The sequence below is a fragment of the Bufo gargarizans genome, chromosome 3, assembly GCF_014858855.1.
Source record: "Bufo gargarizans isolate SCDJY-AF-19 chromosome 3, ASM1485885v1, whole genome shotgun sequence".
NCBI classification, from domain to species: Eukaryota; Metazoa; Chordata; class Amphibia; order Anura; family Bufonidae; genus Bufo; species Bufo gargarizans.
In genome coordinates, this window is record NC_058082.1 from 287,361,334 (window position 1) to 287,384,495 (window position 23,162).

General features: G+C 41.0%; 1 protein-coding gene across 10 annotated transcripts in view; it reads left to right on the plus strand.

Moving 5' to 3' along the window:
- BCAS3 (BCAS3 microtubule associated cell migration factor) overlaps positions 1 to 23,162 on the plus strand; it is a 1,183,153-nt gene that overhangs the window by 213,659 nt on the left and 946,332 nt on the right. For all 10 annotated transcript variants that reach the window (XM_044286261.1, XM_044286253.1, XM_044286262.1 and 7 more), the window contains one exon: positions 1,753 to 1,836. In XM_044286261.1, coding sequence (XP_044142196.1) covers positions 1,753 to 1,836 — 84 coding nt within the window. The remainder of the gene's footprint in view (positions 1 to 1,752; positions 1,837 to 23,162) is intronic.

A 23,162-nucleotide genomic window follows, 5' to 3' on the forward strand; every position in this document is an offset into this window, starting at 1 on the left:
TGCTCTTGGGGTGAACTTGCTGGGGCGACCAGTCCTGGGCATGTTGGCAGTTGTTTTGAAAGCCCTCCACTTGTAGACTATCTTCCGGACAGTGGAATGGCTGATTTCAAAATCTTTTGAGATCTTTTTAAATCCCTTCCCAGACTCATAGGCTGCTACAATCTTTTTTCTGAAGTCCTCTGACAGCTCTTTTGCTCTCACCATGGTGCTCACTCTCACTTCAACAGTCAGGAGCACACCAAACTAAATGTCTGAGGTTTAAATAGGGCAAGCCTCATTCAACATGCAGAGTAACGATCTACTAATTATGTGCACCTGGTGTGATATACCTGTGTGAGATCTGAGCCAATTTAAGAGGGAATACATGTGAGGGTGTCCTATCTTTTTCCTCAGTTAGAATAGGCATTTTTGTAGAATGACATTTACAGAAGATCTTGAAAAGACTTTTCTTCAGTTTTCTTTGTTTAGTTGGATTACTTTAATCTCTCTGTATTGTTGAAACGGAGATGAAATAACCTTTTATTAAAAATGTTACAAAAAACCACATGCTTTCAAAGGGTGTCCTAATTTTTTCACATGACTGTATATATATATATATATATGTTCTGATTTCCAATAAAGCATTGATTTTTAACCAGGTGCTTAACCTAGCATGGCTTCCTTTTCAGATTACTGTAGCCACCCTATTCCAGTGAACAAGTGCTGGTTCATAAAACAGGAGTTAGGGTCCATTCACACGTCCGCAAATGGGTCCGCATCCGTTCCGCAATATCGGGAACAGGTGCGGACCCATTCATTTTCCATGCGGCCGGAAGAGATGCAGAGAGCACACTATGTGCACTCCGCATCGGCATTTTCGGAGCGCGGCCCCGAACTTCCGGGACGAGGCTCCTCAAAAAAATAGAACATGTCCTATTCTTGTCCACAATTGCGGATAAGAATAGGCAGTTCTATGGGGGGTGCCGCAATACACTACGGACGTGTGAATGGACCCTTACACTAGAAGGTTGGAGAAATGGACAGCTACACCTTCCCAGCAGCAACAAACAAAATCTCTCTGCAAAGTACTATTTTACTGCTGTATTGTACTATGTGAGTTTACCGAATCTCGGGGCAGGAAACAGGATGATGTTTTGCAACAGTAATATATTTTTATTTCATGCTTGTGTTCACACAGCACAGGATGTACAAGTATGTGATATGGATTATATGACATAAAAATCCACATTGGGCAGAGGGAATTCCTGCGATTGATGGATCTCAATCTAATGTACAGACTTGTCATGAATTATTAAGCAGTATTTATTTATAAGGCGCCAACATGTTCCACAAAACGGTGGGAGTCAAAACCAAGGCAATTTTCTGTATGACATTATCTCTTTTCATTCAATCAGGAATGACATGGAGACCTACAGAAAGAGATCTTCAAAGATATTCAGATATTCGCAGTGCAATCAGCAGATCTTTAATATCTTTATAATGTAGGATAGCCAGTTAATTGTGGGCAACACGTAAATTCACGAGCATTATTTTGAAACCACCAAATATTTTTTTTCTTTATGTTTGCTGTGTAAGCTTTATTGCCTTTTTCATTAGAAAAACTAGACGTTTTAGTGTGATTGTATGCTGGAGCTCCTTTTATTGTATTGACTACAGTTTTAGCAATCGTTTTCTTTCTCTTTATTGCACTAGTTTTTGCCTTAGCTTATTGTATTAGAAAACTAATGTAGTTATGTATTTATATCTCAACAGCTTATCCGGTGCCACCAGTCTCGGGGAGGTGCATGTGGAGATAATATTCAGTCTTATACTGCCACAGTTATCAGTGCCGCTAAGGTGAGTATGGATTGTCGGTTATTGTAGGGGGATGCTGTCTGAGAAGTGAACATGGTTGCTTCTAGATTAGCACGCCATGATTTACGTCTTTTGCTGACACTGGTTTTGGCATAGCTTTCACACCCTTGACATCATTGTGAAAAGCCACACTGCTGTTCAAGTTGCCTATACACCTTCAATAGCTGTTGGCCGAACTCCCAACTTCCCCATTCACGATACATGCTGGGCATGGCTGAGCGTGTATTTGTTGATGGGGAAGGAGGTGATAGCCACTTCCAGACACTTCTGGCAGCGAGTTATCTCCCAGAAGAACAAAAGATCTGCCTAAGAATTCAATTTCCCTGACAATCCTTCTCTTAACTGATTTGTTGGGGTAGAATTAGATTGTCATCCAGCTTTCTCCTGAAAACAGTGAATTCTGCTGACAATGCACACATTCACTAGTATCTTTGTGCAATTTTGTGGGGGGAAAAATACATAAAAATGTATGTTTGTGAGTGACTAAAAGTTTGACATATGCATAATCTTTTACATAACTCCTGCTAAAATTAAAGTTCTACAAAAAGCCTTAAAAGGAACCTGTCACCTCTACTATGCTACCCTCATTGAGCGTTTCTAAACGTTCATTGTGTTACCCTAAACATATAAATTACACTTTTCATTTCATTTGCAGACAAATTCAATAAGTCAGTGATGGCAAACCTATGGCACGGGTGCCAGAGACGGCACTCAGAGCCCTATCTGTGGGCACCCGCACCCTGGAAAAAGTCTATGGTGTACCGATACGCCTTAGACTTTTCCGGCCCTTCATCAGCGCAGGGCGCAGTATGAACAGGACAGGCAGCGCACTGAATGTAGGCAGGCTATTATGGCTACATGATAAAGTACATGGAGGATATACCGAACTATATTCGTATTCAGGTTAAATTGCCGTGTTTGCACTTTGCGGTTTTGTTTTGCAGTTCGGGCACTCGGTCTGTAAAAGGTTCGCCATTACTGCAATAAGTATTATGCATTTTTGTACTTCCCGCCTTTTATGCAAATTCACATAAAAGCGTCATATCTTACTTGTGTGATCATAGAAGAGTCATATTTTCAAGCTCTGACTCATCTCAGGGTAATTTGAAAATGTATCAAATCGGTTTTTTTACACAATAAAAGCACACAGAGCTATGGGGACTGGGTATTGCGGATGTCCTAGTGACCATCTAGCAACCCATGTACTCAGCTCTATACCCCAAATCCAGGCGACAGGTTCCCTTGAAAGGGGTTTTTTGCTTTTTTAATATTGATGAGTACCTATCTTGAGGATAGGGGGCCCTACTTTCAGTAGCACTTGTACAAGTGCTGCTTTCTCTGTAAACAGCTGATCGGCAGGGGTGCCGGAGCCCCGCCAATCTGATATTGATGACCTATCCCGAGGAAAAGTCATCAGTAGGGATGAGCGAATCGACATGAAACATCCGAAGTCGATTCGCATAAAACATTGTTAGGCTACTTTCACACTCGCGTTTTGGCTTTTCGTTTGTAAGATCTGTCATGGGCTCTCACAAGCGGTCCAAAACGGATCAGTTTTTCCCTAATGCATTCTGAATGGAAAAGGATCCGCTCAGATTGCATCAGTGTGCCTCCTATCAGTCTCCATTCCGCTTTGGACGCGGACACCAAAACGCTGCTTGATGAAACTGAGCCAACTCTGACACAATCTGGCACAATAGAAAACGGATCCGTCTCCTATTGACTTTCAATGGAGTTCATGACGGATCCATCTTGGCTATGTTACAGATAATACAAATGGATCCGTTCATGACAGATGCATGCGGTTGTATTATCTGAACGGATCTCTTTTTGCAGATCCATGACAGATCCGCCCAAAACGCGAGTGTGAAAGTAGCCTTAGAGTACTGTAAGGAGTGGGAGCTCCATACAGTATTAGAGTGTATTGGCTCCAATGAGTACAGTATTCTAACAAAGTTTTATGCAAATCGACTTTGGATGTTTCATACGAAGTCAATTCGCTCATCCCTAGTCATCAGTATTTAAAAGTAAACAACCCCTTTAAAACAGACCACGAATCACAACAAACCAGATGCCAGGAAACATCTAAAAGCCCTTTAGAAAAAGAGGTATATCCAGCTCACCCTTAATTCTACTGTAGATAGGTGCACGGAAAAGACCCAAGTAAGTCCTGATCCACGTGTCTCGAACACTAGTGTTCCTCATCATAAGGAACAGCAGTGTTCGAGATGCATGGATCAGGTGAGAGTGGGAGAGGGTGTCGCTGGACGTGTATATGTCATTAATGCTGAAATAAAGACCAGACCGAAAACTTTCACAATGGTGCTGGATCCTTCCTCTCTGTTTATAAAAGCCCTTTACGCAGGAAATTATTGGGAACGAACCATTCATTCCTGATAATTACCTGCTCATCAGAGATGGTAAAAGCTGCATTTACAGCTGCATTGCAAAGCTGTGTCTGGTGCAGGAGGGTGATTGTCTTTGCAATTATAAAACGCTTGTCTTAATAAACTCCTAAGCTGGTGATGGTTCCGCCGAAGTTATGAAGAGGCACCAGCCTCCTAGCTGTTTCACATTTAGACCTTTTTCTACGCATAAAACAGGTGCCGGCCCGTTTCTTTTCCCTGCCCGTGCCCACTTTTTTAGACGTCACAGATTGCGGCGCAACTAGCTGTTGCAGCACAGTCTGCGCCTGAAATATGCCTAATATAGGCATATTTTAGCTTAATAAATAACCCCCTTACTCCTTATATACAGCTTGAATATATAGCCAAGATGCAAAGGTTGGCCATGTCCACCCATTATTTGCCAGGAATCACTTTTTTTTTTTAATTTCCGCCTAACACATTTGACAGAACTCAAGCAAACCTGAACCTTATGTATGATTATGGGGAGTTAGGAAAATTAATACATGTCGACCGACAGTTATTTAATATGTATGGCAGCCTTTAAGGCATACTCCAGTTTGGAAGATGTTTACTTGTTAGAAGGTTCTCTTGACAATAAGTAGATCACAAAGTGTTCCCTGATAGTGATCAGCTGTAATCTCTGGGGAAACCTTGCAGTAAGGCCCCTATCACACGAGTGTGATGGATTAGGTCTGGATGCGTTCAGGGTGCGTTCAGTGAAACTCACACCATTTTGCAAGCAAGTTCAGGCAGTTTTGTCTGCGATTGTGTGCAGTTGTTCAGTTTTTTCCGCGCGGGTGCAATGCGTTTTGATGCGTTTTTCACGCGCGTGATAAAAAACTGAAAGTTTACAAACAACATCTCTTAACAACCATTAGTGAAAAACGCATCACACCCGCACTTGCTTGCGGATGCAATGCGTTTTTCACGCAGCCCCATTCACTTCTATGGGGCCAGGGCTGCGTGAAAAACGCAGAATATAGAACATGCTGCGATTTTCACGCAACGCAGAACTGATGTGTGAAAAACAACGCTCATGTACACAGACCCTTTGAAATGAATGGGTCAGGATTCAGTGCGGGTGCTATGCGTTCACGTCACGCATTGCACCTGTGCGGAAAACTCGCTCGTGTGAAAGGGGCCTAAGTGTTCAGTTTACCTGCAGTGCCACCAGTAGAGAAATAAAAAATTACATAGCTCCCTTTAAAATGAATGGGATGCCTGTGTAATCCAGGACACGACAGGTCCTCCAGAACAAGAGATGTTCTTTATAAGCATTGAATACTTTGGAAAAGATATAAGGATCCTAAACAGATGGCCTTCTAGAATTCTAATTCTAAAATTATAGGGTATATGAACAATACATTTTCTAAATTTTAGGCCTGTTGTAACTAATGCCATGCATGATGAAAGACAATAGCAAAAAGAAAAAAAGTTAATTAATACATTGCTAACTATATTTTAAACAAAAAGAAACTTCATATCATTGCTAGTTAAGCTTCAAAGTGGTAAGTGATCTGCTTACGAACTTAATACAGAATATTGAACCATTCTTAACTTTTTAGAGAGCTTTGTAAGAGTGTCTAGTAGGCCTGGTTTGCATTACATGAATCTCTTGTTTGACCTTCCTATCCCATAAGATACAAAGAGGGGGAATTCTACTTGGAAATACATGAAAGAAGTAAGAAGGAACGTCTAGAAAGGTTATTTGGCTCCCGAGAGACGACCTGTTTGACATTTGACAAATTTTATTTCTTTACCACAAAAAAAGAGTATGTCTTAATTTTAGCTAGTGAGCTTTACACTGACTACACATGTTGGTTTAATGATATCCATCTTGGTTGCATGTGAGATGTTATAGACATGGGTGTTACAGTGGAGGAGCACTTCTGAGAAACTGATATCTCAACTCTATTTGAGAAAGCTAGAATACAAATGCAAAGTTTCCATAATGATAAAAAAATGCATTTATGTGTCTGGTTCCCTGCCTGTGCAGCATTTGCTGATATTTCCCAGCACATTAGTTTCATGTTAGGTGTATAGGAGTTCTACATTTCCATTTGATGGGTGCTTTTATGTTCCAGCTCCACAAGTATTTATTGATGGGCCCACAAGGAAAAAAAATAACACACCCAGATAGAAATGTAGAACTGTAGGCTTGCTGCAAAACATCAGCATGCAGTTATGTCTCAGACAGATATGTAAATGATTACAGTTGTCTACTGATAGGACACTGGGACATGCTACAAGACAGCGTAAGGGTCCATTCACAAGTCCGCAACTGTTTTGCGGTCCGCAAATTGCGGATCAGCAACATGGACACTGGCTATGTGCGTTCCGCATTTTGCGGACCGCACATGGTTGGCACTATAGTAGAAATGCCTTTTCTTGTCCATGGATGTGTTCTGTTTTTTTGCAGGGCCGCGGAACATATGTGCGGACACGGACATACGAACAGTTCAAAAATGAATAGGTCCGCACCCATTCCGAAAAATTGCAGAATAGATGCGGACCCATTTTGCGGGCGTGTGAATGGACCCTAAAAGTGCTTCCCCTGCTGCTGTATAAAAGGCTCTTAGAGGCAACTTTCAATAGTGTACCCCTTGGTGAAAGATCGTTGACTGCTAGACATGCCTGAAAGATATTTTGCCCAGTTTACAGACTTTGAGAGGGGGTGCCTCATTGGACTGTGAGAAGCATCATGGTTATTTTAACAAATTGCCCATTATCTAGGCCGTTCTGACCTAGATGTTAGGAGGTATTGGGAGAAGTGGTTACGTGAGGGGATGCACTCGTGGCCAACAGTCTCTGGACAGCCCAAACAGACGACCAGTAGAGAGGATCATTTGATCTGCTGACAAGCACAAGTTGCTCCCACTGTTTTGTTGTCCACCATCCAGACATAGATGGCACCCTTGTACACACTGCTGTCTCTGCCCGGACCATTTCAAGGCACTTAGCAGACAGAAACTTGGTGTCACGATACCCATTACTTGTCTTTCCATTGACAGTCAGCCACCGTCATCTTTCAGTGGTGTCATGAATGAGAAACCTGTACTGTTATGAACTGGAATTGTATTGTCTTTAGTGACAAATCCATGTTCTGTTTGGGATCCCATGATGGTTGGCTTCGAGTATGGAGGCCAAATGGTTAGAGCTTCAATCGTACCTTTGCTGTGGAGCGACACACTGCTCCAACTACCAGTGTAATGATCTGGGGAGCCATCTTATACGACGATCACCCTTAGTAGTGATATGAGGGACACTAACAGATCAACGATATATATACAGGACATCCTGTGGGCACGTGTTGCCTCTAAAGGCAGGGCTTCCAACTGGAATTTTCCAGCAGGCTAATGCTCACCCACACACACAACAAGGATTTCCCAGGATTGTCTCGAACAGATTGCAATACTTCCATGACCTGCCCAGTTGCCAAATTTATCATCAATCGAGCATTTATGGGACCAGCTGGGACACCAGCTTCAGGAACCTACTAGTGTGCAGAATCTACAGGTCCAGCTGCAACCTCTGTTGGCAAATGTGCCACAGGATACAATTAGATATGATCAAAGTATTGGAAAACTCGATTTGGCTCCTTCGCCAAATAAAAAAATAAAATAAAAAATTTGCTTTGTGGTGAATTACTTCGTCAAGAATTGAATTTATCCGCTCAACACTAGATACAATACATACTTGTATGTCTCCATGCCCAACTGTATTTCATCTTGTATCCAAAGTAGTGGTGGCCAAAATGAGTACCTTTCAATTGTGCAGTTTTCCCCAATAAACCTATCTTTTCACTCTAATGTTGTAATCACTTAAATACATCATCATTACATCTACACATAGAAATTTTCATTCGATACCAACAACTCCTGATGTCGGTTGAGTAGTACTGCACATGTTAAAGTATGTAATTGTAATATGGTTAGGTGACTTGTATTATAAGCGACACAGCACTGCAGACACTAAGTGAGCAGAATGCAATATGTGACATCACTTAAAAATAGAAAAGGCAACGTACTGTCTGGCAACAAATAATGAACACACGTTCTCTTGTCACCTAATAATGGCCCGAGATGCCGCCACTGTCTTTAACCCTGAGGTGGTAAATTGATTTAGTCAAGCTGCATCTGTTTTCTCCTGTTACCTGATAACTCCTTAATGAGTCTTAACAGCTTATGTGAGCACGGAGCCATTAGCACTAATGGAGGTGGAGGACATTTAAAATGGCATGGGAAAGGCTAAAGATTACCAGTTGAGTTTTTGCAAATAATATAGACTGCACATGGGAATAGCTTATAATGATCTTGTCTTGATACTGTGTGCGCTAATGGGGCAGGTTAAGTCTCCTCCCTGGCCACATAGAATATGATTGTGGTTTTAACCCATATACATTCTTCTTTAAAAGGGCATTTTGTGTGAGCAGGTTTCTAACATTAGGTACTTTCCTCCTATAGTATAAAGTACACTTTTAGTGTGCAGACAGTGATACTGACAGAAACTAGTGCAATCCATATCCATTGAAGGGATTTAGATGTGTAAATTATGCAGGCCTGTGATGTATATTAAATGTTTTAGTTTCATTAGCATTTTTATCATCTGTATTTTGATTATATAATGCAAATCCCTTAAAGTGTTCCTCATAGAGTGCTGTCTATCCTTGCCACAGGAGACTGACTCAATACAAAGTCTATGAGACCATCTCGATTTGGTCTTCTGCAGCGAGGAGAGTCAGCCCTCTATGAGAGCGCTTCTTTCTAGCGATTGGTGGAGGTCACAGCATTCAGACCCCCATTGATCAAAACTCTATGACGTATCAAAAGTTTTTTCAAACTACAGGAACACTGTAATTTAAAGGTACTGACCACTTTATATATAATGTGTTCTGAAGAGTGGGTAAGGGGAATATATGTAAACTACTAATATATTGCGCCGTGTGTTTGTCAGCTATGTCTTTAACCCTTCCTTCAGCATCTCCCATTGTAATGCGTTGACTCTAGCTTCCTGGTACATGAGCGCAGATAAAGGTGTTCTACCAAGTTTTCTTCTGCACTTGTGCACAAGGAAACTAGCGCAGGTCCAGTACGTTGCTGATGGACAGGGTTGTGTCACATGCCCCTTAATTAGCAGCCATTTCTAGGATTGTAGCAGCAGGGCTGTCTGTGGAGAAGATCTGAATGACTAATTCTAAGTACTATATATTGGTATGTTACATTTGTCCCTTTTGTCCTCTCTTTAGTACCTTATGCACAAGGCATTGCCATGTTTAGACCTGTAGGCACTCAATGAGTCTCCATATCTTTACAAAGCCAATATTTCTAGGGCTGAATACCACCATGATACATCATGCACTGCAGAATACCACATTTTTTGTATTGATTTGTTGTGCCTTAAAGGGCTTATCTGCAGTTTTCAAACCAGCACCTGCATCTAAATACTTCTGTAATTGCATGTAATTCAAAATGTATTATAGCTACTGAGTTATTCAATTAAATCTATATAGCTGCAGCATTTAGGACATTCCCCTGAGAAAGAACATACCCCTTAAGCTGACATCTTGAAATAAATCTAGCAGAACAATGGGAAGATCTCTGGATTTCTGTGAGGTACGGGGCAGGTTCCAGTTTTGTTAGAAAGAGATTGTCATGTACTATATGATGTCTGATTTTAATTTTGCATACTATTCATGGGGTAACTCCTTTAAATTCAGAGGCTTACAGGTGTGTAGTATTGTCCCATAATTTTCTATGGGAACCGTATTTGGCCTCTAAGTGATACAGAACACAGGTACCGCCTTGTCTATGAGGCCATAGTATCAGTAAAAGAGCAAGAGTTGTAGTTTTTTAAATGTCTTTTTATTAGGTTGCAAATGTAAATACACACACAATTTGCACAGCGTAGTAAAAGAGCCAATTTTTCCAAAGCATAAACCCTTAAATCTTCTTACCCACTCTTCAAACCTAACTATTCACCAAGTGCACCAGGGAAACTTAAATCAAAAGCTGCAAAGAAGAAGTCCACAAACCTTCATACCTGTACCTGTCCACGCCATTGTTGCAGCATATACCATGAGGTGAATTGAAGACATTGGTTGATGGTCTGTGTGGGATGTGTTGCAATCATTTCCTTCATGTAACAAAAACTTTTTGGTTAATCTTTATGTAAGAGTGTTTCTGTCCAATCAGTACGGAATATGAATTCTACCTTACTAACTTTTAAGGCTAAGTCAGGGGGGAGTGGCTGCTGCTCAAATAAACAAATGTCAAATGTGTTCAAATTATCGCTAAAAAATGAACAGAACTGGTGGGTAACCTCAAATAAGACTTAACTTTTAATACATCATTAGAAATACCCAAAAGGAGGCGAAAAGGTCGCTCGCCACAGTACAAGACGCATATTACAAATCACTCAATGGTGAAAAAGTACAAAATTTCTATATGTAGTGCCAACAAACCTGAACGGGAGCAAGGGAGTGGGAGGGGATGGGAGACTGGGTCTCTTTCTCCTATTGATCCCTGTGGCGAAACCAACCTCGCCACTGGGTTTTGGAGAGGGCTGTTTAAAAGCCTCTTGCCTCAGGATTATGGCCCATAGTAACTTTAAAGGAGAAGACAGACCGGCCGCACAGCTTAAATCTGTCTGTGGAATTGTATTTTATGTTATTATGCGTTCGGTTAAATTGTATGTTATGTGAGGGTACCCAGATAGCTAATATTATTGTATTTGTGTATTCTGAGTGCCATTCACCTAATGATATGCACTCAGACTTGAGCTATCTGGGGATATGTTAAATGTCTGTGTTTGCTGTGGGGTGTGCCATTGTGTGTTTAAATGGTGATGTCTGTCCTGTTGTCTCCACATGTGTATTGGTGATCTCCCTTTTTCCTGAGAGATAATTGGATTGCCTTCGGTTGTCTCCGGGACAGAGAGGAGGAAACCATGATGCATTGTGGGGATATGTTGTATCTGTCCTGTGTCGCAGTCTCCCTTCTGGTCCTCTGGGGGCGTGAACGATTGGTTGCTGTATTTACATTGTATGTGTTGTAAATTACTGATTGGTTGTATTTCAAAACCCTGTGGGCGGACCTGTATTTGCAACAACTGTAATAAAAACCAGGCTGGGTGTGCCAGCACGTCAGAGCACTGCTTGACCCTCAACACGGAGCCTTGTCTCGTTATTGGGGGGATTCCCTGTATGCTGTTAGAGACTGATTGCCAGGAGTGTAAGCCGATTGTATGCTTTTCCTGTTCGTCGGCTGGCAGCTATTGGCGAGGTTCCAGTTTGGAGTGCTATTTTGTATCCAGTTCGGGAGGTTGGTGTTCTGCAGTAGCTGTGCCTGTCTCTCGGAAAGGGGCATATCGCCTAAATGGATTTGAACCCCTTGTCTGCTATTTATTACTCAATATAATAGGACCAAACAGTCCTTATAGCAAAATGAATCAAAGGGATTCCAGTGAGGTGAAACACCAACGTTGGACAGCACCACAGGGGGAGCACCTGGTGAAGTCAATTGAAACAACCAAAGAGAAGTTGGTCATTTAACCACTTAGGTTGTATAGTTTTGAGCTAAAAAAAAATCCACCAGGTCTCCCTCTGCAGTACCCTCCTCTCCCAATCGCCACCTCTTTGAAGAGGTGGGGTGGGGGGGGGGGGGTGGATTCAATCCCCATTAACAATACCTTAGAAAAGTCACCTCCATGTACAAATTCAACATTTTTGGCCAGGGAAGGGGGGGGGGGCTTTTTGTTGCTGCTCTCTCCCTGTAATAGCCACAGCTGCTAACAGAAGATAGAGCTGGTAGCAGTGGAAGGATGGAACCAAGCACATGTGTCCACCTCAGTGATGTTACTGACGTGGACAGAGAAATCAGGAGAGAAAACAGCAGGAGGCACTATTATAGATACATTTTAGTAAATAACTATACTAAATTTCTAATTACATGTATTTGCATGCTGGTTCAAAAAATTTGGAATATTTTTCATGGATCCTCCCCTTAAAGTTAAGAAAGTCTTAGATATGCATGTCTCCATCTGCTTCTAGTTGTTCTTGTACCATTATGACCCGATCAGAAAAGAATCTGGCCTGGAAATTAGGTTTGCTGTAGGGCTGCAGCTATCGATTAATATTGTAATCAAGTATTCTACCGATTAATCTGATGATTAATTGAGTACTCTAATAAATAAATAAAACTATTAGAGAACGTTTTCCTTAATAACAACTCTCAATACCCCTCCAATGCCATCATCAGACCACCCTGCCAAGAGTCCTCAGCGCCATCAGGCTCCCTCCATGCCATCAGACCTCAGCACCATCAGCCCCACCCCCCCAGTGCCATCAGGTTCCCCCAGTGCCATCAGGCCCGCCCCCCCCCTCCCCAGTGTCATCAGGCTTCCCCCCTTCACGGCCATTAGGCTTCCCCCATGCCATCAGGCTTCACCCTAGTGCAATCGGGTCCCCCCCCCCCCCCCTTCGTGCCATCAGCTTCAACACCCCCCCCCAGTGCCATTAGCTCCTCCTCCTAGTCATCAGTCCCCAGCTCCAGTGAAATAAAATACTTGCCTTTCCTGTAGGGACGCCGCCGAAAATCCACGGATCTTCTAGCCTCTTTTTCATGCGCTGCACTGTCCTCCTTACGTTACACAGCGCATGTGTGTATTTTAGGATACAGTGCAGCGCGGTGCCAGCCAGCGGGAAATCACGGAGCGTGAGTACTAGCAAGCACTTTACTCACGCTCCGTGGTCATATGGCACAAACAAATTTTATTGTGTCAAGTTACTCGATTTAATCGGGTAATCGTTTCAGCCCCAGTTTGCTGTGATTTCACCTTCTGAAACCCCTAATGATCTTTAATTTCACCAGGGAAAGATATGATCAAATAAATAGTCTGGATAGTGCCAAAACTGTCAGAGACATCTATGAAATCCTTATATAGTGTAAAATACGTTTCATTCAGGAATATGTTTAATGTATTTATTAGTATGTATATAACTATAGCACGTTATGATAGCAATAGATCAACCTTCTGAAGGTCATTTGGAATACTTGTTGGCAGGGTCCTCTCTCCTTCTGTACCAGTTTGTAACTCATCTTTTGTATTATTTATGTATAATGTACAATGCCATGGAAAGAATGATGCTTTAATAATAAATAATAGGTATAATATTTGGATGTGAGATTATATAACTATAAACAGGTGCAAATTCATAATATAAATGCAAATTCCTGTTATACTGCATCAACTATTTACTTGTGGTAAATATGATTTTACACTGATACGACCTCAGACAGATTACAAATTGTAATGGTGAACCACTTTTAATTTATATGAAGACATTGTGTAATTTTCTGTAAAATTGCTGGTTTTCATTTATGGATAATTATTAGTCTTCATTTGTTAAAATTTATGATGTTTCTAACATGATTTATCTCATTCTTTTGATGGCTAAACTAATTGTTTATATTGCAGTTTAGATGGGTTTATGTGGCAAAAGGTCACTAAGGCAGACAGAAAGCACAAACCAGACCAGTCTATTCATCAGGCATGCCAGTTCCCTCATTTATAACCTTACTCGGTCTGCTTTTATTTTTACTGTCTCTGAAATTGGTTAGGCTTGATTATCCTGCTTGGGGCTATGAGGGTGCTTTGCATAGGTGGGCAATGTTAAAGAGGACCTGTCACCACAAATTGCAATTCAATCTGAAAGCACCATGTTAAAGAGCAGGAGAAGCTGAGTAGATTGATCTATAGTTTTGTTGGAAAAGATTTAGTAAAACCTGTATTTTATACATTTATCGGTACAGGAGGGAGATGTTATCAGTGACTGACAGATATCTCTGTATGTACACTTATACATACAATGCCATCAACCACTGATAACACCACTTCCCTGTACCAGTAGGTATTCATAGGAAGTGGAAAAAGCTGAGATATAGTCAGGTCCATAAATATTTGGACATCGACACAGTTCTAACATTTTTGGCTCTATACACCACCACAATGGATTTGAATGAAACAAACAAGATGTGCTTTAACTGCAGACTGTCGGCTTTAATTTGAGGGTATTTACATCCAAATCAGGTGAACGGTGTAGGAATTACAACAGTTTGCATATGTGCCTCCCACTTGTTAAGGGACTAAAAGTAATGGGACACAATAATAATCATAAATCAAACTTTTGCTTTTTAATACTTGGTTGCAGATCCTTTGTAGTCAATTACAGCCTGAAGTCTGGAACGCATAGACATCACCAGACGCTGGGTTTCATCCCTAGTGATGCTCTGCCAGGCCTCTACTGCAACTGTCTTCAGTTCCTGCTTGTTCTTCGGGCATTTTCCCTTCAGTTTTGTCTTCAGCAAGTGAAATGCATGCTCAATCGGATTCAGGTCAGGTGATTGACTTGGCCATTGCATAACATTCCACTTCTTTCCCTTAAAAAACTCTTTGGTTGCTTTTGCAGTATGCTTTGGGTCATCGTCCATCTGCACTGTGAGTTCTAAAGCATTTGGTTAAATATGAGCAGATAATATTGCCCGAAACACTTCAGAATTCATCCTGCTGCTTTTGTCAGCAATCACATCATCAATAAATACAAGAGAAGCAGTTCCATTGGCAGCCATACATGCCCACACCATGACACTACCACCATCATCCTTCACTGATGAGGTGGTATGCTTAGGATCATGAGCAGTCCCTTTCCTTCTCTTGTTGATCTTGTTGATCTTGGTCTCATCTGTCAATAGGATGTTGTTCTAGAACTGTGAAGGCTTTTTAAGATGTCATTTGGCAAACTCTAATCTGGCCTTCCTGTTTTTGAGGTTTACATCTTGTGGTGAACCCTTTGTATTCACTCTGGTGAAGTCTTCTCTTGATTGTTGACTTTGACACACATACACCTACCTCCTGGAGTGTGTTCTTGATCTGGCAAACTGTTTTGAAGGGTGTTTTCTTCACCAGGGAAAGAATTCTTTGGTCATCCATCACAGTGGTTTTTCGTGGTCTTCTGGGTCTTTTGCTGTTGCTGAGCTCACCGGTGCGTTCCTTCTTTTTAAGAATGTTCCAAACAGTTGTTTTGGCCACGCCTAATGTTTTTGCTATCTCTCTGATGGGTTTGTTTTGTTTTTTCAGCCTAATGATGGCTTGCTTCACTGATAGTGACAGCTCTTTGGATCTCATCTTGACAGTTGACAGCAACAGATTCCAAATGCAAATAGCACACTTGAAATGAACTCTGGACCTTTTATCTGCTCATTGTAATCGGGATAATGTGGGAATAACACACACCTGGCCATGGACCAGCCGAGAGGCCAATTGTCCCATTTCTGTTGGTTCCTTAACAAGTGGGAGGCACATAAGCAGACTGTTGTAATTCCTACACCGTTCACCTGATTTGGATGTAAATACCCTCAAATTAAAGATGACAGTCTGCAGTTAAATGTTAGAATTGTGTCCATGTCCCAATATTCATGGACTTGACTGTAAATGTATAAATTACAGATTTTGCTTAATCTTTTCCCACAAAAAAAATATATAAATAAAATAAAATATACAGTGGAGGAAATAATTATTTGACCCCTCACTGATTTTGTAAGTTTGTCCAATGACAAAGAAATGAAAAGTCTCAGAACAGTATCATTTCAATGGTAGGTTTATTGTAACAGTGGCAGATAGCACATCAAAAGGAAAATCGAAAAAATAACTTTAAATAAAAGATAGCAACTGATTTGCATTTCATTGAGTGAAATAAGTATTTGAACCCTCTAACAAAAAAAGACTTAATACTTGGTGGAAAAACCCTTGTTTGCAAGCACAGAGGTCAAACGCTTCTTGTAATTGATGACCAAGTTTGCGCACATTTTAGGAGGAATGTTGGTCCACTCCTCTTTGCAGATCATCTCTAAATCCCTAAGGTTTCGAGGCTGTCTCTGTGCAACTCTGAGCTTGAGCTCCCTCCATAGGTTTTCGATTGGATTAAGGTCCGGAGACTGACTAGGCCACTCCATGACCTTAATGTGCTTCTTCTTGAGCCACTCCTTTGTTGCCTTTGCTGTATGTTTTGGGTCATTGTCGTGCTGGAACACCCATCCACGACCCATTTTCAGTTTCCTGGCAGAGGGAAGGAGGTTGTCGCTCAGGATTTCACAATACATGGCTCCGTCCATTTTCCCGTTTATGCGAATAAGTTGTCCTGTGCCCTTAGCAGAAAAACACCCCCAAAGCAAAATGTTTCCACCCCCATGCTTGACGGTGGGGACGGTGTTTTGGGGGTCATAGGCAGCATTTTTCTTCCTCCAAACACAGCGAGTTGAGTTAATGCCAAAGAGCTCTATTTTGGTCTCATCAGACCACAGCACCTTCTCCCAGTCACTCTCTGAATCATTCAGGTGTTCATTGGCAAACTTCAGACGGGCCTGCACATGTGCCTTCCTGAGCAGGGGAGCCCTGCAGGATTTTAATCCATTGCGGTGTAATGTGTTTCCAATGGTTTTCTTGGTGACTGTGGTCCCTGCTAATTTGAGGTCATTAACTAACTCCTCCCGTGTAGTTCTAGGATGCTTTTTCACCTTTCTCAGAACCATTGACACCCCACGAGGTGAGATCTTGCGTGGAGCCCCAGAGCGAGGTCGATTGATGGTCATTTTGTGCTCCTTCCATTTTCGAACAATCGCACCAACAGTTGTCACCTTCTCTCCCAGCTTCTTGCTAATGGTTTTGTAGCCCATTCCAGCCTTGTGCAGGTCTACAATTTTGTCTCTGACATCCTTGGACAGCTCTTTGGTCTTTCCCATGTTGGAGAGTTTGGAGTCTGCTTGATTGATTGATTCTGTGGACAGGTGTCTTTTATACAGGTGACTAGTTAAGACAGGTGTCCTTAATGAGGGTGACTAATTGAGTAGAAGTGTCTAACCACTCTGTGGGAGCCAGAACTCTTAATGGTTGGTAGGGGTTCAAATACTTATTTCACTCAATGAAATGCAAATCAGTTGCTATCTTTTATTTAAAGTTATTTTTTCGATTTTCCTTTTGATGTGCTATCTGCCACTGTTACAATAAACCTACCATTGAAATGATACTGTTCTGAGACTTTTCATTTCTTTGTCATTGGACAAACTTACAAAATCAGTGAGGGGTCAAATAATTATTTCCGCCACTGTATATATATATACAGTTGCAAGAAAAAGTATGTGAATCCTTTGGAATTATATGGATTTCTGCACAAATTGGTCATAAAATGTGATCTGATCTTCATCTAAGTCACAACAATAGACAATCACAGTCTGCTTAAACTAATAACACACAAATAATTAAATGTTACCATGTTTTTATTGAACATACCATTTAAACATTCACAGTGCAGGTGGAAAAAGTATGTGAACCCTTGGATTTAGTAACTGGTTGAACCTCTTTTGGCAGCAATAACTTCAACCAAACGTTTCCTGTAGTTGCAGATCAGACATGCACAACGGTCAGGAGTAATTCTTGACCATTCCTCTTTAGTTCAGTAATATTCTTGGGATGTCCAGTGTGAATCGCTTTCTTGAGGTCATGCCACAGCATCTCAATCGGGTTGAGGTCAGGAATCTGACTAAGCCACTCCAGAAGGTGTATTTTCTTCTGTTTAAGCCATTGTGTTGTTGATTTACTTCTATGCTTTGGGTCGTTGTCCTGTTGCAACACCCATCTTCTGTTGAGCTTCAGCTGGTGGACAGATGGCCGTAGGTTCTCCTGCAAAATGTCTTGATAAACTTGGGGATTCATTTTTCCTTCGATGATAGCAATCCGTCCAGGCCCTGACGCAGCAAAGCAGCCCCAAACCATGATGCCCCCACCATCATACTTCACAGTTGGGATGAGGTTTTGATGTTGGTGTGCTGTGCCTCTTTTTCTCTACACATAGGGTTGTGTGTTTCTTCCAAACAACTCAACTTTGGTTTTATCTGTCCACAGAATATTTTGCCAGTACTGCTGTGGACCATCCAGGGGCTCTTGTGCAAACTGTAAACAGCAATGTTTTTTTTGGACAGCAGTGGCTTCCTCTGTGGTATCCTACCATGAAATCCATTCTTGTTTAGTGTTTTACGTATCGTAGATTCGCTAACAGGGATGTTAGCATATGCCAGAGACTTTTGTAAGTTTTTAGCTGACACTCTAGGATTTTTCTGCACCTCATTAAGCAGTCTGCGCTGTGCTCTTGCAGTCATCTTTACAGGACGGCCACTCCAAGGGAGAGTAGCAGCAGTGCTGAACTTTCTCCATTTATAGACAATTTGTCTTACCATGGACTGATGAACAGCAAGGCTTTTGGAGATACTTTTAAACCCTTTCCAGCTTTATACAAGTCAACAATTCTTAATCATAGATCTTCTGAGAGCTCTTTTGTGCGAGGCATCATTCACATCAGGCAATGCTTCTTGTGAAAAGCAAACCCAGAATCAATGTGTGTTTTTATAGGGAAGGGCAGCTGTAACCAACACCTCCAATCTCATCTCATTGATTGGACTCCAGTTGGCTGACATCTCACTCCAATTAGCTCTTGGAGATGTCATTAATCTAGGGGTTCACATACTTTTTCCACCTGCATTGTGAATGTTTACATGGTGTGTTCAATAAAAACATGGTAACATTTAATTCTTTGTGTGTTATTAGTTTAAGCAGACTGTGATTGTCTATTGTTGTGACTTAGAAGAAGATCAGATCACATTTTATGACTAATTTGTGCAGAAATCCATATAATTCCAAAGGGTTCACATACTTTTTCTTGCAACTGTATATATATACTCAGCTTCTCCTGCTCTACAACATGGTGCTTTCAGATTGCATTGCAATTTGTGGTGACAGGTCCTCTTTAAAATACAGATAGAATATATGGGACCAATGTGTTTATGTGAGCAGCTCCTATATTCTATACAATAATGTGACATTTTAAACAAATATTTTTGCAGCACATATAAGGGGACATTTATTATTTGCTGTTGTTTTGTGTCAGTTTTAAGCTTTGTCTTTGCTTCATGTGCCTGCAGCAAATGTATGAAATGTTGCATCCTAAAAATACATTTGGCACAGGTGCATAGTGGTCTACACCTATAAGTGTTAACGTACACCTGGACATCTGGACATCTAAACTGTTTGGGGAAGTGGAAGTTCCAAAAGTGTCATTAGCGGACACTTTTTCATTGGAATCACATTGAGCATGTATGATATATCAGGATATGCATTAAAACCATGATTTTTGTAAAAAATGAAAATCAGACATCATATAGTACATGACAATACCTTTCTAACAAAGCTAGAACCAGCCCTGAACCTTACATGAATCCCAAGATCTCCCTATTCATTGTTCTGCTAGATTTATATCAAACTGACAGCTCAAGGGCAGCGGTTTTTTCTGCTGCAGCTCAGGGGGCGTGTCCATGCTCTACTTATCACAGCTCAGGGGGCGTGTCCATGCTCTACCTATCACAACTCAGGAGGCAGTTGAAAGATGAAACTGAGCATGTGCTTGTTTGAAAACTGTAGAATCTTTTTTTTGTGGAGCGGCCCCTTTAAATGCCTAAAAGGTGGGGTTCCCCCATATGGACATCTCGCTTGTTTGAACAAGTGGTCATCATCGGACACGTTTTCCATTGTCGTCAAATAGACATGACCATTCGCCTGTTTCCATAACTCCCAAGTCCATTGCAGTGAATTTGCCTCGAATTAGTGAATGGGGATCACAGAACTATCTTTCTCCAGATGGGTAAAGCTTCCAGAAGTGGGTTCCACCTGTCAGGCATTCATGGCATAGCCTGTTGCTATGCAAATATGTCAAGAGGTGGGCATAGCATAAGTAAGAGGTAGCCATACCAAAATTAAAAGGCATCAAGGTTCCCTTGGCTTAGAATTACTAATAGATACATTAGTTGAAGAATTCACTAGAGAGTCATAGTACCCTGGAATATTTTATATAATCCCAGTTTATTTAATACAGTGACACCAAATATTAGTACCACCCCGGGTTAAGCCATCAGACTAACCCTATAAGACTAATGTCCTTTTATTGTATTTTTAATGATTTTTTTAATGATTCTTTTTAGTTGTTTCTTTTTTTTACTTATTTTTATTACAGTATATATATATATATATATATATATATATATATATATTTGTAAGTAGTGAGTGTGAACTTTTCAGTAATGGAGAAAGCTGCGTATTTCAGAGTTACAAATGGTGTATTAACTTGTTTAGTGTGGGGGCTTTTTACCACAAACCTGTGATTCCAAGAAGTGAGAAATTGATGCCAGTTCCAGACACAGATTAATGGTAAGAAATCTATCTGTTATTGCCATTGGCTTCAGCACCTGAAGTGGAAGGAAGTGTTCATTAATTTGACACATAATGCACTTTGTTGTGTACCTTGGTTTTGTACCTGCATAAGCATTGAACGGGAAATAAAAATATCTTATTTGTCATTGCAGCATATTAATAGGAAGTAAATGTTACCTGGAAAGATGGCAATCAAGGACTCTAATGCAGTCTGCTGCATTATATGTGCCAATACACACAGTGTGATCTGTTATTACACTAAGTGAATATGCGGATTAAATCTTTAAGTCCTTTGGTTAGCAATATAGTTTTGTCAGCATTAAAATGTACGGTAACTTAATAGACTGTTTTATATAGGAATGGTAACTGCAGTGAAACCTTTTACGGGGAAGATGCTCTGAGGTATGGGCTAATAATGAGTTAACTAGGCTTCCTGACTTTATGTTGCCGTCAATACAAAGTGGCGCCGAATGCTGTTGGCCCTTCTGAGGCTTTCCTGACAACACACTAACAGACTTTGTGCAAGTCGTTTCCTATGAATTATTAAAACAAACGTTTGGCTGCTAATTGATGAACACTAATGTGTTTTCTAATCACTGCAGTTTGAGTTTTTAGCACTAAACAAAACAGTTACGATTGATCTGTGGCTTGGTCCTGGTTGCAGACGCCTGCAATCTCGGCCTTGCTCTTAAATGTTCATAGACGCCATGTAGCCCCAGGTCACTTGGGATTGCGGGTCTGTCCTCTTCCTTTTTCTACTATCTCCAAATTTAGTTACTTTGACTCTAAAGTCATTGGTAATTTAAGCCAATTCAGCGGTTATCCTTGCTAGAAATTGTCATCTTTGAAGAATCCCATTAGATACATCCAATTGTCTAGTTTCTTTTTTTCATTTATGATGTGTATAATTCAGAATAATATAGTTTATACACCTATTTTTATAAAAATAAAAATCCTAGCTGATATGTACATTTTTCTTTCTTAAAGGGGTGAAAAATTAAAATCAGAGATCATATAGTACACGACAGTCTCTTTCTAACAAAGCTAGAACCAGCCCTGTACCCAGAAATCTCCCCATGGTAAACTTAGATCAAGCTTACAGGTTAAGGGGAGTGCCTTTTCTGCTGCAGCTCAGGGGGCGTGTCCATGCTCTCCCTATCACAGCTCAGAAGGCAGTTGAAGGATGGAACTGAGCATGTGCGGCCTTCTCAGTATGCAGGTCAAAGAAATAAGGAAAAAAACCAAACAGCAGGTGGCGCTATACAGATAGATTTTATTGAATAACTCAGAGGCTATGCTAAATTTTTAATTACATGTAATTACCAAAGTATTCAGATCCAGATGCTTTTCATGGGACAACCCCTTTAAATACTCTTTGTGTTTATTTAAACTTTTGCATCTTGTAATCTGTTAGTGTCCGTACTTAGGCACGCACATGTAGAGGAATGCATTAGATGACAAAGAATAACATTTTCATAAACGTCTCAATACAAAAATAATATCATACGCTGTAGTTACAAATTATAAGTGGCTATCGTTATGACTACTGTCTGGTGATCGTGTCAATTCCATATATACATAGATATATACCTGGGTTGTTGATGATCAGCTATGTTTAGCAAGAGAAATTGATAGATACTTACATGTTGCAACCTAAGGGTATTGTCCAATATAATTAAAAACATCTCCAAAGCCTTTTTATGGTAAAAAAAAATAGATGATCCTTTATTCATTCCTTAATTCCCTGCTGCATTACGCCGCACAGGTCCTCACCTCCACTTTGTGTTTATAAGCTGCAGCGGTGATGCCCTGTATACCCCACATGACCACTGCAGTCAGTCACTGTAAACACAGGCCAGAGCTACGGTGTTAGATGAAAGTGGGGGCTGATTTAAATGGGTGATCATAAGATCTTTTCTTATTTTAACACACATATTCTTATCATCTCGGACAACCCCTTCAAATGAGCTGCTACAATGAAATATGGACCATTACTATAGTATATACAGCAGGTGACAATTTCACCACTGTTCATTTGCTGGGCCCTATGTTTGGTGTATATGCCGGGAAAACTTTATGGCATATACACCATATATGCATATGCATAGGTTTCCATCACTACTGCTCCATTCAGAGAGGGGTGATAGAGTGGCATAATCCCATGAATCGATTATTGATGCTCAGTTAAATTGACTTGTGTGTGTTTGCAATAGGAAAGTTACAGTATTTTTTGCCCTATAAGACGCACTCCCCCCCCCCCCCCCCTCCACAGTAGGGGGCAATGTCAGTGCGTGTTATGGGTCAAATACTAATGAGCTTCTATTATGAAAGTGATGATTAGTACAGGAGGATCGGGAAGCGTTGAATGCAGCGCTCCACATGCAGGCTCTGTTCTCACCGCTTCCTGGTCTTCCTCGGCCGAATGCTGTGCTGTGTCCTGCCTACAGTGTGAGGATGTTTTGTCACAACACAGCGCGGTAGGAAGACCAGGAAGAGTGGCATATGGAGCAGGAGAGGTATGTTAATTAATTTATTTATGTGTGCTTTGAGCTCTGTTGAAAATGGGGGTCTGGTCTGAGGTCTGAATGGGTG